Source organism: Cervus canadensis, chromosome X, assembly GCF_019320065.1.
Source record: "Cervus canadensis isolate Bull #8, Minnesota chromosome X, ASM1932006v1, whole genome shotgun sequence".
In the NCBI taxonomy this organism is placed as follows: domain Eukaryota; kingdom Metazoa; phylum Chordata; class Mammalia; order Artiodactyla; family Cervidae; genus Cervus; species Cervus canadensis.
The window spans coordinates 95182349-95198625 of NC_057419.1; the positions used below are offsets into that span (position 1 = coordinate 95182349).

A 16277-nucleotide genomic window follows, 5' to 3' on the forward strand; every position below is an offset into this window, starting at 1 on the left:
TATGAGATGAACTAGCACAGAAAATAGGAAAAGGTGTTGCTGCTAACTAGCGAGCATTCAAGTGGCCTTAACTAAACATAGAAATAAGGCCTTCTACCCTCAAACCCCTGATACTCTCCTTCTCTGATCTTCTACTCTGCTCAAATACCACTTTACATTTTTCCTTCAATAAGTTCCAGATATCAGGCCCATTTATTCTTTCAATTTTCTTTAAAGGAGGACATATTTCAGACCTAGACAAAGGTACAGAGATTACAACACCCAGGCAAGCATCACGCATCTTAAGAAACAAAAGATTACAAATAAAATTTAAACCCAATATACCTCTCCCCAGTTGAATTCTCCCTCTCTTCCATGAGATTTAAACACTGTCTTAGAAACTTTATTGTTTTCATACACACCTTTATGCATGCTACATATGCATGCATCACTCCTATGTATACTTTTTACTACAAATATATGAACCTATAATCAATAGAAGAATTGTTGCATGTTTTTAAACTTCATATATGCATGGTATCATGATGCCTTTATCCTTTTGGAAGTAGGTTTTATCTATTTGTCACTTCCACCCCTGAATCTTTGCCCCTTGTCATAAGCTGAATTTTATCCCCCTGAAAAGATATGTTCAAGTTTTTTTACCCCTTGAACCTGTAAATGTGACCTTATTTGGAAGTAGGGTATTTGCGAGGTATAATAAAGTTAAGATGAGGTCATACTGGATTAGGGTGGGCCCTTAATTCAGTATGACTGGTATTGGTATTCTTATGAGAAGAGAAAGGACACAGAAACAGACAGGGGAAAATGCTATGTGACGATGGAGACTGGAATCATGTATTTACAAGGCAAGTGATGCCAACAATGGACAGCAACCACCAGAAATTAGGAGAGAGGCGTGAAACAGATTCTCCCTCAGAGCTTCTGGAAGGGACCAACCTTGCCGATACCTTGACCTCAGACTTCTGGCCTCCAGAACTGTGAGATAATGTATTTCTGTTGTTTTAAGCCATCTGGTTTGTGGCAATTTGTTACAGTAACCTTAGGACACTAACACACCCCTCCCAGAGTTCTTTGTGTCTCAAGCCCCTGAGAATTCTAGTGTCTTCCTAAGTCCAGATCTTACCACCCTGTTTAGTTTACCTGCAACAGTACCAAGTCAGTGAATTAAGGATGATCCTGCAGTGGGTGTAGTAAACCTTTCCCCCATTGCTCTAAAGCAGTGATTCTGAAACTTCAGTGTGCTTCAGTAGCACCTGAAGGACTGTAAAACCCTGATGGCTAGCAGCCTACCTTCAGAATTTCAAACTCAGTAGGTCTGGAGCAGGGTCTGAGAATGTGCATTGCAAACAAGTTCCCAGGTGATGCTGATGCTGCTGGTCCAGGTAAGCTAGGTCATCCATCAGTTTCTTTCAATAAAATATAGTAGAAGACTAGGGCACCATCACACAAATTATTTACAACCCTATATTTTAATTTATTTGGGGTTGCAATAAAAGGATTTAAAACAGACTTGACAAATAGCTGAAAGAAATCCCTTTCAGTGACAGTAAGGTGGGCCAAAATAAATAGAACAATGATAGATTTGAGTCAGTGTTATTTATGTGAAAAAAAACACTACAGCTTATTAATTTAAAACAAGCTTTTATTTCCAATGTGAACAATACTATCAAATTATCTGTAAAAGGTAAGAGTAAAGTCAGATGTCAGTAGTTAATATCATTTTGGGGTGTTGAAACTTTGAAGCAAAATTAGTATTTTAGGCTAATAAAAACAAGAATATCCATGAAGAAAATATTCATCTTTTCTTTTGCTGTCTGCTTCTTTCTATGCCTTCCCACTGTAGGATGAATAAGAGTCAATTAACAATTGTACCCCAATAACATGCTCCAGTGACTTTCTAAATATGAGTCAATACTATGTACTTCTATTTTCTCAATGAGGAGAAAGCAAAATGTTTTCTTCTTGTAAGCCAGACCCTTGCTGATCAGGGTGCACGTCATTTCATCACACCAACCTTATCTCCCTCTTGCCCACCACTATAAATGCTTATTTGTTGGTTGGTTTTTTTTTCCATGAAAGGCCACTCTGTGATTGATAACCAATAATATTACTATGACTGATTTTCTTTTCTTTTGAATAAAAAATCTAAATTGAACTAATATATGTGAATTAATCCTGAAATGCAGTTCTCTTGAAACCCTTAACGTCTTACTACTTTGTAAGGAACCACTTTCTCAAAGTCATTGTCAGCACAAGAGACTACAATTCTGTGACCAGGAGATGATGACACAGCTAATGCATGGCCTAGTCACTTTAGCTGCTGCTTCTGGTGACGATTCCTTAAAGAAGCACTGGTCTCTATTTCCAGGTCTGATAAATTTCCCATCTGTAGTAGTCTTAAAGCTACAGAACAAAGGTCTCATGGCTATAAATGAAATACATTTCAGAACATACTGTCTCCTACATTATCTAGAATACATTATTAACAATAAACTATTTTGTTTCCAAAATTAAATTTCAACAATTTTCTTATTTACTTTACAGAAGAAAAATTAAAAAATATAAAGCTGTTAGTAACAGGTATGTGTCAGGAATGATTATGTCATACTAAAGCCTATACAATAATACCTGTATTATCCAGAGCTGCCCTTTGCTGAGACCACATCCATTTCGAGTCCTTCTTCAGGTTTTTCATTTCTATCCTCTTCCTCTTCATCAGCGTTTTCATACTGATACTCACCCTCATCATTAGGGCAGAATGATGCAGACTTTGGCGTCAAAAGTTGGCAGGGAAAATATCCCAATTTAAAATCAGCAGCAGAGTCTAGGCCTGAGAGAAGAGAACTATGTTTAATAAAAGAAAAAACAAATAATAGCTGGGCATGTTTCTACCGTTTGATACATTTCTAGCCCCCACCCCCATGTCTGCCGCTTGACAATTTTCACAAACGTTTTTCCCCTCTTTCCAGTAGATCTCACACAGATCTGATTGTTTCTGGCCCCTTTGGAGAAGGGATCCGAATCATTTGATACTGATACCATTTTGTATGTGTTTGTCGGAACCTCAATGGAAAAAATGTTCTTTTGATTTAAAGACAAATGGCTGATTCATGTCAATGTATGGCAAAAACCACTACAATATTGTAAAGTAACTAGCCTCCAACTAATAAAAATAAATGAAAAAAAAAAATAAACAGCCCACATTCAAGTAAGGCTATAAAAAAAAAAATTCTATGGGGACACTCACAGATTTCCTCAACCGCTGAAAAGTGCCCCTGTGCTACGTCATCATTTTCTGAGATCCTCCTACCGAGAACATTCACATTTTTTAAAGCCGTTGACCAAAAGGGAGGGATGCCACTTGTTTGCCTCTAGGTCGGTTGACGGCAGCATGCTTTTTCTCGAGACCATGAAGGTCTATAGAATTGCCCTTCCACTTGTGCCAATTGTGCCCGGAGGTTTTTGAGAGCTTTGACCGTCTGCTTGACTGCCAGAGACCTGCCTTTGAGCTCAATGGCCCCACAAGGGCCTGAAGGCTTAGCCACCACTTGCCCGCCTCGGCCCCTCCGGGACCACAGGCCTCAAACTCCCAGTCTCAGAGGCAGCAGTCAGGACTCCCTCGCCCAGAACTCGGCCTCCACCGCCGGTTCCCCTGCCTTCTAGGATACAACCCCCTCTGCAGGATCCCGCAGCTCCCAGGGTGAAGCGCCCTCCACTGGGTACTCACCCTGCAAGACTTTGCCTCCCTCTCCCAGGTCTTCCTGCTCCTGAGGAGGCACGGGACCTTCTCCAGGGTCGGAGAGTGGCTGGGAGCAGCCCCTGACCATCAGGCACTCAGCGTGAGGCCGGAACAGGACATGTTTGTTGTTATGTAAATTGCGTAGAAAGGAGTTGACCTGACTCCAGAACAGGGGCCCAAAGCTCTCCGCAGAGAACCCAAGGCCTGTAACCACTGCCGCACCCTCCTGCTCCTTCTCGTCCTCCTCCTCCTCGACCTCTCCCGACAGGTGCTCCTCCTCCTCCACGTCCTCCAACTCGAAATCAGCCTCACCCTCTTCCTCGTCCTCCTCCATCTCCTCTACATCTTCCTCCATCTCCTCCTCCTCTAACAGCTCTCTATCACATTTCTCTTCCACTGTGGCCTGTGGCCAACCCTGCTCCCCGGGAAGGGCTCTGGAGACCTCCAAGGAGGCCAGAAGAGCCGTGGCCTCCTCGACTCCTTCCAGCCCCTCCCAAGCGGATGCCTGGACCCCAAGGAGACTGGGGTCGCGGCCCGCCCCGCCACCAGCTCTATCCTGGCCACCTGGGATCCAGTCGTGCTCCTCTGTGGCAGACATGGCAGGACAGACGCGCCAGACAGTGATGCGCCTGCAGTGACGTCTGCGGGGAAGATGGCGGCCGGCGGGCTGTGTCGCGCTGAGGAGACGCTGTTGGCAGTGGGACCGCAGGGTGGGGGTGGGGACGGCAGAGACGATGGCTGCACAGGGAACAGGAGTCTGCGAGTTGCTGGTGTAGGCCGCACAACAGGAACTTCAAGAGGGCGGCCCGCAGACCGGCCCACCAGGCCGAGGCTGAGATGGCTGGACAGGCGGGAAAGACCCTGATGGGCTGGCGGCGGTAGGTGGAGCTGGGAGGGTCAACCGGGGACCACTTCCTCCAACGCCAGCTCTAAGCTCATTTGCCAGGAGGCAAGGGTTGGCATGACTGCCGTCCAATGAGTGATCAAGGCTTTGAGACTGCAGGGAAGCCTTCCAGCCCCAGGTCATACTTTGAGCCCACAAGAGTCCCTTCCTTTACATTGCACCATTGCAAAAACAAAACCACAATGTCCCTATAGGGCGGCACCCTGGGGTATGAGAAGCTGGGTGTGGTCCCCAGTTGCCACCTTGTGTCAGCTCAGGTCCTCAGAGATACACTTATTTTAAAAAGTTAATAAAGGCTTGAGAAAGAACATCAAAAGAAAGAGATGGAGAAATTGGAAAACATAAACTAAACTAAACAGGAACACCAAGTAGGAAGTAGAAAAAAAAATGAAACAAACTAGATAAAACTAAAAGATCATCATTATGGTCCAGTTGATTTTAAGCATGGCTGCTCATGAGCAACATATCTGTAGCTTTGGAGAATAAAAGCAATACCTTGGCATTTTTTCAAAAAATTCTAAGATAATTCTGATATGTGTCAGGATTTTAAAAAGTGATTACAGGTTTTTCTATTAAATGGTAGCTTTGGTGATATAGAATTCTATTACTTTTCTGTTACCCAATCATGGTACAATGGTATTAAGTGAATAATAGTTACTCACTAGTATGTATAATATATATTTTAGAAAACTTATTAATGTTTGCCTAACTAAAAAATTTATGACAGATTGATTCCACTTGTTTGACTTAGTATGAATAGAATGCTAGATTTCTAATTTTTAAAAAAGATGTGCAACAACCAACAAAGTTTTACTATATAACACTGAGAACTGTAGTTCCTTTGTCAATCTCTTGAAATACCTATAATGGAAAATAAACTGAAAAATAATATATGTGTATAGGTATAACTGAATCACCTTGCTGTGCACCTGAAACTTTGTAAGTCAACTATATGTCAATAATATACATACATACATACATACATACATACACACACACACACACACACACACACACACATATATGTATTAAGGAAAAAATGATAAAGTGTATAGATCACATATGAGCAACTGTTTAAACCTCCTGTGAGAGACAGAAGGAGAATTTGGAGGTTTTAATGTTGCTAAAGCTACTTAGAAAAGAACATACAAGTTGACATGGATGCCTCAAGAATGGAGAATGGAGAGTGGAAGGAGTAAAAATAGGAGCTGAAAAGGGATTCATCAGGGCTCCCCAATTCACTTCAAGGCTCCAAGAAATGAAGAGAGACTTCTTTTCATGACTGAGCTAATCACCTGCTCTACACTAAACAGTGACACCCCCTCCCAAATTCATATATTTAAATGTTTACCCACTCCATCCCCCAGATGATGGTATTTGGGAGTTATGACCTTTAGTAGGAGACACAGTGAAGATAATCAACCCTTCCCTACATAGAACTTATGCATTATAGATTTCACCCCTTATATCGGCCTTGTTTTGTTTTACCTAACTCATACTCAATATTTTCAACGGGGATAGTCCATTGGGTCCCAAGCTCTCAAGCTCATTTCTAAGTGACAAAGACTCAATTTAACTTTATGAGCCATATGTCCAAGTGCCTATGCCCACTACGGGATATTTTAGGAGAATGGCTTCTATGATCGGGAGCACTGAAACACCACAATAATAAGATTCTTAAGGCAAATAAATCTATTGGCTATCTTCAGTATCTCCCTTAACACTATAGGGGCATCTTTTAAAAATTCAGTGGTATCTTCAAGTATTCCTCTATGTTGTTCCCTGGTATTATGTTCAAAAAGTTTTCCTAAAGGATGCATTTTAGCATTTGTTGAAAAGTGAAAGTCACTCCGTCATGTCCGACTGTTTGTGACCCCATGGACTACACAGTCCATGGAATTCTCCGGGCTAGAATACTGGAGTAGGTAGTCATTCCCTTCTCCAATGGATCTTCCAAATCCAGGGATCAAACCCAGGTCTCCTGCATTGTGGGTGGATGCTTTACCAGCTGAGCCACAAAGGAAGCCCAGCATTTGTTGAAGTCAATTCCCAATCTATTTGCAGAAGTCTTAAGCCAATAAGTACTTTTTTTTTTTTAAATCTAATTTATTTTTGGCTGTTCTGGGTCTTTGTTGTGCAGGCTTTTCCCTAGTTGGGGCGAGTGGGGGCTGTTCTCTAGTTGTGGTGCTAAGGCTTCTCGTTGTGATGGCTTTCCTTGCTACTGAGCACAGGCTCTAGGGCACAGACTTAGTAGTTATGGTGCATGGGCTTGGTTGCTTCGGGCATGTAGGATCTGCCCGGATCAGGGCTGGAACCTGTGTCTCCTACGTTGGCAGGAGGATTCTTTACCACTGAGCCAGAGGTAAGCCCTGACTCATTTATTTGTATGGCTAGATGCTAGGCCTGCTATCACGGAGTGCCTCTGAGGACCAGTCTCTCCCGGAGCTTTTGAGAACTGAGACCTGCAGACTCTTTCCAGACCTTCAGGATTCCCCAGGTGATTCCCTGGCTCAGTCGAGTTTGGGGTGCCAGGGAGAAGGGGCTGGGGTTTCCATTTCAACCCTGCCATGCTCAGGAATCCCTGAATACCAGAACTGCATGACCTGGGGAACCATACCAGAATCCCACCCCTGAAGTTCTACCTTTGTTATAACTTAGTTGCTCAGTCGTGTCCAACTCTTTCTGACCCCATGGACTATAGCCCGCCAGGCTTCTCTGTTCATGGGATTCTCCAGGCAAGAATACTGGAGTGGGTTGCCATTCCCTTCTCCAGGGCAATAAGTACTTTTTATGTTTAAAAAATATTATTGCACTATTGTGGTGAATGTCACGGGCATTTAGTACATTCACAATGCTTTTCAGCCATTCTGTCTGTTGTCCCCAAATAAATCATCACTCCTAAAGGAAACCCCATGCCAGTAATCAGTCCTTTACCATTTCCCCCTCACTGCAACCAGGCTCTGTTAACTACTAACCTTCTGTTTACCTCTGTGAACTTACCTTTTCTAGATAGCTGAGAGAAATAAAATCCTACAATATGTGACCTTTTGTGTCTGGCCTCTCTTGTTCCTTTTTGTGGCTGAATGCTATGCCGCAAAAAGTGACAGGATCACTTTTGTTCATGAATGTGAAACAAGTTCAGGACAAGTTGATGGATCCTTGGGATGTTTCCCATTTGGGTTCCCATTTCAGTTAGGGCTGCTATGAACATGGGCATAGAACTTTTTGTTACCTTTTGTTTGAACAAATAACTTCTAATTCTTTGGCTTACACAGTTAACAGTGGAATTGATGAGACAACCATAAGGCTTTTAACTCTTTCAGGAGCTTTCAGACTCTTTTCTACAGCTACTTGCTGTTGTCCAGTTGTTCTGCCGTTAAGCTGTGCCTGACTTTTTGCAATCCCATGGACTGCAGCACGCCAGGCTTCCCTTTCCTTCACCATCTCTCGGAGTTTGCTCAAACTCATGTCCATAGCGTTGGTGATGCCATCCAACCGTGTCGTCCTCTGTTGTCCCCTTCTCCTCCTGCCTTCTATCTTTCCAAGCATCAGAGTCTATTCCAATGAGTTGGCTCTTCGCATCAGGTGGCCAAAGTATGGGAGCTTCAGTTTCAGCATCAGTCCTTCCAGTGAACATTCAGGGTTGATTTCCTTTAGCATTGACTGGTTTGATTTCCTTGCAGTCCAAGGGACTCTCAAGAGTGTTCTCCAACACCGCAGTTCGAATGCATCAATTCTTTGGTGCTCAGCCTTCTTTATGGTCCAACTCTCACATCCATACATGACTACTGGAAAAACTTCGACTATATGGACTTTTGTCATCAAAGTAACGTCTCAGCTTTTTAATTCACTGTCTAGGTTTGTCATAGCTTTTCTTCCAAGGAGCAAGCATCTTTTAATTTCATGGCTGTAGTCACCATCTGCAGTGATTCTGGAGCCCAAGAAAATAAATCTGTCACTGTTTCCATTGTTTCCCCATCCATTTGCCATTAAGTGATGGGACCAAATGCCATGATCTTAGTTTTTTGACTGTTGAGGTTTTTTTTGAATGTTGAGTTTTTAATCAGCTTTTTCACTCTCGTCTTTCACCTTCATCAAGAGGCTCTTTAATTCCCCTTTGCTTTCTGCCATAAAGTTGGTGTCATCTGCATATCTAAGGTTATTGATATTTCTCTTGGCAGTCTTGTTTCCAGCTTGTCCTTCATCCAGCACAGCATTTCCCATGATGTCTTCTGCATATAAGTTAAATAAGCAAGGTGACAATATACAGCCTTTATGTACTCCTTTCCCAATTTGGAACCAGTCAGTTATTACATGTCCAAATCTAACTGTTGCTTCTTGACCTACAGATAGGTTTTTCAGGAGGCAAGTAAGATGGTCTGGTATTCCTGTCTCTAAGAATTTTCCATCCTTTCTTGTGATCCACATGAGGAAAGGCTTTAGCATAGTCAATGAAGAAAAAGTAGATGTTTTTCTGGAATTCTTTCTATGATCCAATGGATGTTGGCAGTTTAATTTCTGCTTCCTCTGCCTTTTCTAAATCCAGCTTGTAAATGGAAGTTCTCAGTTCATATACTGTTGAAACCTAACTCGAAGGATTTTGACCATTAACTTGCTAGCATGTGAAATGAGTGCAATTGTGTGGTAGTTTGAACATTCTTTGGCATTTCCCAACAGTAATATACAGGGATCCCAGTGCCTCTACATCCTCATAAATATGTTTTATTTTTCACTTAAAAAATTCTACTTACTCATCTTTTTTAATGTACTATGACATCATGTGGTAGCTTTTCCTTGTATTTCCCTAATGACTAATGATGTTAAGCTTATTTTCACGTCCTTATGGCACATTTGTATATCTTGTTTAGAAAATTTTGTATTCACATTCTATGCTCCTTTCTCATTCAGATTTCTTGGCTACTTGTAGAGTTGTAAATGTTTTTCATGTGTTCTGGATACTAGACCTTTATTAGATATATGCATGCCACAAGATTCTTATCCTATTTTCTAGGTTGTGGTTTCACTGTCTTGTTAATATTCTTTGATATAGAAATATTTTTGATTTTTATGAAATTCAGTGTATTTGTTTCTTCTTTTGTTACTGATGCTTTTATCATCATATTTACGAATCCATTGTCAAATGAAGGTTATAAAGATTTACCCCTTCTGAGGACTGAATTATGGACCCTCAATATTCCCACATGTTTAATGTCTAAGTCCCATTATCTCAAAATGTGGTTGTTTTTGTTAACAGGACCTTAAGGTCAACAGAGGTCACATGGTTAGACCCTAATGAGTCTGACTGGTATCCTAGACAAAAGTATACTTGATGACAGGAAGACAAACCAGAGATGGGTATACACTAGAGAAACGATCATGTATGGATGCAGGGAGAAGCTCGCCCGCCATCTGCAAGCCAGGAGAGCCCTCACAAGAAACCAAACCTGCTCACACCTTGTTCTTTGATTTCTAGTTTCCAAGGCTGTCAGCAAATAAATTTGTGCTGTTTAAGCCATCAGTCTGTGGTATTTTGTGATAGCAAGCTCAGCAATCTAATATACCCTTGTATTTGTTCTAAGAGTTTTATGGTTTTAGCTCTTACAGCTAATTCTTTATCCATTTAATGTCTGTATTTGGTTTAATGTAAGAGTCCAACTTTATTCTATTGCATATGTATATCCTGCTGTCCTCATACCATTTCAGGGAAAAGATTCCCACTTCTCACCACTTAATGATCTGATATCCCAGTGGAAAATCAATTGAGGGTTGATATCTGGGTTCTAGTCCATTGATCTGTATGTCTTTCATTATGTCAGTACCACACAGTCTTGATTACTGTTGCCATGGTACATTCTGACACAGGGTAGTGGAGTCTTCCAATTTTCTTTTTCAAGATCGTTTTAGCTATTCCTGGTCTCTTGTAATTGCACATGAGTTCTAGGACCAACTTTTTTTTTCTGCAAAAAAAAGTCACTGTCATTTTGAAAGGGATTGCTTTTCATCTGTAGACCTCTTTATATAAGATTCCCATCTGTATATTAAGACCTCAAATTTTCAATGCTGCCTTAATGCCTTTGAGACTCATATTACCCTACTGGCCCAACTGTGCTTTCTCCTGCTCTCACCTGCAATGTCCACTTCCTTGTGGGAAGACTACCCTACTCAGCTGATTCTTTCCTTTCAACCAGACTAGCTGCACCCCACCCATTACCCCAGTCACCAAGTTTTACTTCCCTGCCAGCCAGTGCAATATTCCAATAGGACAATCATCTCCTCGTGTGGGAACGTGGGTGTGCCCCCATCCTCTTGTTGCTACAACATTTATTTCCCATGGTCCCCACAGGTTAACTCTACTTTTAAGTCCCACACCCCCATTGCCCTGCTTGGCATTCCCTGTTGCCACTCCCCCACCCTCGGCCAGCTGTTGTCCATGAGACTCACAAACAGCTGGCTGTCCGTCTGTCCATTGTTGCATGCTTGGCCATCTCACACTACTCAGGGTAGGGGATCCCTCTTTCGTTAGTGGGGTGGATGGGAGATAAACAGAACTTTAGTTGTCACAACAGGATGGCTCAACCATGACCCTGGACAGCTTTAACCTGCTTCTCCTTTGCTAACTAAATTTTTTTTTTTTTAGTTTAAGGTGAAGGCAACCTGGGCTGAAACTGCCAAAGGTGCCTGGATTGTGCTTTGGCTTGTGCCTATTCTGTTGTCTCTCTCAACCTCAGCCATGTCTTCCCACCCTAGAACCTGAGGAGGGAACTATTGTTAATTGTCTGTATCCTGGCCTGAGGTGCACTGGGTTGCCCCTGGTGCCTGGCCCCTCCCAGCATGTACTCTGAGGCTGGGGATCATTAATTAATCCATACAGTGGAAGCCAAGGGAGTGTTTAGCCAACAGTGACAGGGAGTGCTGATGACTTAGTTTCTTAACTGCTCCATGGTTGATTCCCACTTTCTGGGGGGCAGCCTAGAGTCTTTGGGGATAAGAATTCCAGTGTAGTGTGTGTAGGCTGGTCACTGCAGATGGATCATGGAATGCAGTAGCAGGTAGATCATGGGGCAATCATCCAGAAAGGAGCCCATGGGGCAGGTTCAGGTTGACTTTCTAAAGAGTTGTGGAAAAGCATAGCTCCAGGCCACCCACAATGGAAGAATTGTGAATAATGCTTCCTGGTTGCTTCTCACGTGTATCTGTTTCAAGCAAGGGTAGCAAGCTTTCCTTCTCCTTTGCTGTAGCTTCCCTAACACATGTGATTTTCTGGGCTGTGTGCTCTATAGATGTTAATTAGTTCTAGCGGTTCCTTCCTTAATTTCATTATCGGTCTTCTGTCTGTCTGCCTATCCTTCATTGAAAATAGAGTATTGAAGTCTCTCTCCAGGAATTATTTAGAACTGTGTACTCTGTCCAGTTCTGTGATTTATTGTTTTATATATTCTGGGAATCTGTTAGGACTATATGGATAAATAACTGATACATCTCCCCTAACTGATCCTTTTATTAACACAGAAATCTGTTTTTGGTACTCTGTAAAAAAAACTATCTGTTTTTGGATATAAGGCAAGGCTCTTGTAGATAACATATAGTGGATGACATTTGTTGTTAATCCCCTTTGCCAATCTGTCTTTTCATTGAAAAGTTTTATACGTTGGAATGGTGGTGATTACTTCCAAGGAAAGATTTTTCCTGGCATTTTCTTACTTTCCATGTGCCATACCTTTTTTGCTCCTTCATTCCTCAATTACTGTCTTTTTTCTGTGATTAGTTGAATTTTTCTAGTGTACAAAGTGACTATCACTCTTTTTCTTTACTTTAAAAAAATTTTTTAAGTTTGGAGCTTTTAAATTTTTTTTTCATTTTTTGTGTTTTTTTTTGGGGGGACTGGGTGGATTATACTTAGTATCTTAACTTTAGAATAATCAAGTGTGTATTATAGTGAGATAGTTTTCATAGTATTCTAAACTCTGCTCCTTCCCAGCTGTGCTATATTCCCTTATTTAGTTATTGTGACAAATATCATGTTTGTACATGGTTTCCATTAACAGTTTTATGGTTACTGCTTTATACATCTCTATTTTAAATCAAAATACAAAGAGGAGAGCAAAAAGAGAAGTTACAGGGATTTCCCTGGTGATCCAGTTTGGAATCCACCTTCCAATGCAGAAGATGAGGGTTCAATCCTTGATCCAGGAACTAAAATGTCACATGTGGTGGAGCAACTAAGCCTGTGGGCCACAACTCCTGAGTCTGCATGGTCTGGAGTCCATGTGTCATAACTAGAGAGAAGCACTCATGATGTAACAAAGATCTTGCTGCAACTAAGACCCAGTGAGGGTCTTAATAAATAAATGAATATTTTTTAAAAAAGAAGAGTCAGAAAGAAACCCAAAATGCAGTAATACTGGCATTTGCAGTAATACTGCACATAATCTGGGCAGTTACCTTGGCCTTTGTGGTTTATTTCTTCACCTTCCTCCAAATAGGTGCCCAGTGTTGTATCACTTCACCCTGAAGGACTACTTTTATAATTTTTTGTCCAGCAGGCTTACTAGCTATGTATTCCTTCAGTTTTTGTTTCTCTTGGAATGAATTTATCTCCCTTCCCTTTCCCCCACATATAGAATTCTTGGTTGAAAGAATTTTTCATTTGTTCATTGTTTTTTAATGTATCATTCCAATGTCACCTGTCCTCTATGGTTTCTGTAGAGAAATTGGCACAAATCTTACTGAGGATTACTTGTACTGTGAAGAGTTGTTTCTATTGCTGCCAGTAACCATATACCATGAAGTGCATGATTCCATTTATAGTAAAAGTCCAGAATAGACAAATATATAAAAAAGCAAGTAGTGCATTCCTGTGGCTCAGGGGGTGGAAAATTGAGAGTGTCTGCTAATGGATAAAGAAATTACTGGAGGAAATGAAATGTTCTGGAATTAGATAGTAGTGTTGATTGCATAATTCTATAAATAGTATAAAAAACCATTGATTTGTACACTTTAAATGGTATACATTATGATAGATTAATTATTTCTCAATAAATTGTTATAAAATGTTATTGATACAGTATAATCATCCATTTAATAGCAATAAATTTGACAATTTAGGTAGATCAAAAAATTCTAAACCTAAGAAAAATGCAACCTTAACCCTAGAATTGATAAAAGCTGGAATAAAAAGCCTCTTTTTATTAAAAATTTGAATAACTCTGCACAAACCTCCAAATGCCCCTCTATTTCCATATATTCATATAGGTGAATTCTATTACATGCTCAAGAAAAAAATAGCATCTATTCTTTAGAAATTTTCAGAAAATGAAGCTGGCATGGGAGGTGATTACTGCCCAAGTTGTTTATGAAGTTTATTGACATCTGAAAAGGGCAGTTTTTAAAACCTCAAAATTACACTCAAATGTCATTCTTGAATATAGTCACAAAAATTGACATGGCGATACATAAAAAGATAGTACATTATGACAAAGCAGAGATTATCCCAAGACTACAAGATTGGTTTTATGCTTTTAAGAAATCAATCAATGGCAGGCTACAACTCCTGTTCCACATATGAGGAGATTAGACGTTGCCACTCCATCCTAACTGCAAGTTAAAAGTTGAACACACTGAAAAGTCAGCAACTCATCTTAGATTCATAGAGAATAGAGATCATAGGTCAAACTGCTCCCTGAACATTGGAGAGACAGATGAATACAGAGAATCCTAATTTACCAAAGCAAAAATTCAAGATCAGAAACCTCTGCAGGAACCAGTGGTGTGGCAGAAAATCCTGAGATCTAATTGGTGCATTACTAGAGTGTGGACAAGTCTGTGAGTTAAAAACCCCAGGATGGCCCAGTTATGGGAGTTCTCCACACTTCTGTTTTACCTCTAGGAACTTAGCCAGGTTCTCACAGTACAATAAATACACCATTGTAAAAACTCCTTATGCTTCTAGCAGGAGAGGGAAAGAGGGGAAAAATAATCATTTTTAAATGTGCCAGGGCACTCTGTTCTTCTTAACAACTTTTGCCCTCATGCTTAGAGCCCAACCTAACCATGTAAAATTGTGTATAAAGCTTTTGGCTCAAGAAAAGACTGCATACACTTGGATCTCAAGCTAGAAACAATATCAAATAATTTGAGAACTGATCAAACAAGTAAACTACTGTCCAGATCTCACTTTCCTCACTGGGTGGCACATATTTGGGCCAGATATGAATAGCACTGCAAAGACTTTGAAATTTTAACTGAGACTGCAACAACAAGATTAGGATAAGTATTTGTGGTCTGAACCTAAAACAAAACAAAACTAAGCAAACAAACAAAAAATAAACACACTCCATAGTATTAAGTCAGATACCGTGTCTAACAATATAATACTAAAATGTCTAAGATATACTTAAAATTAATTGGTATATGAAGAACCAGGAAAATGTTAAAAAGTAACAAGCTAAAATTCAAACAAGAGAGACAAATTCAGGATGATGCAAGTATTGAAATCACCAGAAAAATATATTAAAGCAGCTATTATAACCATACCACCTGAAGTAATGACTGTTGCTTACAAACTAAACCAAAAATTAAATATTATTCTTTGGGACTTCCTTGGTGGCTCAGTGATAAAGAATCTGCCTGGTAACGCAGGAAACATAAGCTGAATCCCTGATCTGGGAAGATCCTATATGCCTCAGAGCAACTAAGACCATGGGCCACAACAATTTAGCCTGTGCTCTTGAGTCCAGGAACCACAAATACTGAATCCCATGTGCCCTAGAGCCTGTGCTTGGCAACAAGAGAAGCCACTGCAGTGAGAAGCCCACGCCACTGCAACTAGAGAATAGCCCCTACTTGCCCTAACTAGAGAAAGCCCCTGTAGCAACAAAGATCCAAAACAGCCAAAAATAAATAGATAAATAAATAAATACCATTCTCTGATCTCTCAATCTCTATACACACATACATGAACAAACACACAAACATAGGCATGCATGTATACAAATACAAATGTATGCATATAAGTACATGTAAACACATATGTGAATACACACATATACAAAGAGTTATACATACATATATATAAATATATCTCCACAAAGATGTATATATAAATATAGATGCAAGTGCACAACATGCACACATACACATTAGAGATCAGTATCAAAGCAAAAACTTCAGCATGCTTTTCAGTGTGGCATTGAAACCATCATCAGTCAAATTCAGCCACAACGTACATATGCAGCTTTTCTGAGTATTCAGAAAGTTCCACCAAACCTGGTAGAGACAAGTAAAGAGGACATATACAAATGTCATTTTTTCTGTATGATGATCTTTTACTTTTATCTAGTTTGTTTCACTTTTTCTATTTCATATTCAGTGCTCCCATTTCAGTTAGTTTATGCTTTCTAATTTCTCCCTCTCTTCTTTTGTTTGATGTTCTTTCTCAAGCCTTTATCAAGTGTAGTAGAAAAGCTTTTGCATACATATATGTAAATAGTATGTATTATATATATATATATATATTTTAGAAAAATTAAGAATTTTTGCCTAACTAAAATTTTTGACAACATTTTGATTCCACTTGTTTGGCTTAGTATGAATAGAATGCTAGATTTCTAGTTTAAAAAAAGATATGCAACAAGC

General features: G+C 40.3%; 1 protein-coding gene across 1 annotated transcript; it reads right to left on the reverse strand.

Moving 5' to 3' along the window:
• Positions 1–1626: 1626 nt before the first annotated feature.
• Positions 1627–4630, reverse strand: LOC122435320. Its single transcript, XM_043459413.1, has 3 exons — positions 3728–4630; positions 2629–2830; positions 1627–1837 (listed from the first exon to the last, which is right to left on the reverse strand). The coding sequence occupies exons 1-2, from the start codon at positions 4335–4337 to the stop codon at positions 2634–2636; spliced, it is 807 nt and encodes a 268-aa protein (XP_043315348.1). The 5' UTR covers positions 4338–4630; the 3' UTR covers positions 1627–1837; positions 2629–2633.
• Between the last annotated feature and the right edge of the window lie 11647 nt (positions 4631–16277).

What these genes read in the sequence shown, in the direction of transcription:
- LOC122435320 (XM_043459413.1), bottom strand. Translation starts at nt 4,337, where the DNA reads ATGTCTGCCACAGAGGAGCACGACTGGATCCCAGGTGGCCAGGATAGA. An exon ending in GGGAGGCAAAGTCTTGCAGG is followed by an intron (nt 2,831 to 3,727) that starts GTGAGTACCCAG and finishes CTCTTCTCTCAG; the next exon opens with GCCTAGACTCTGCTGCTGAT.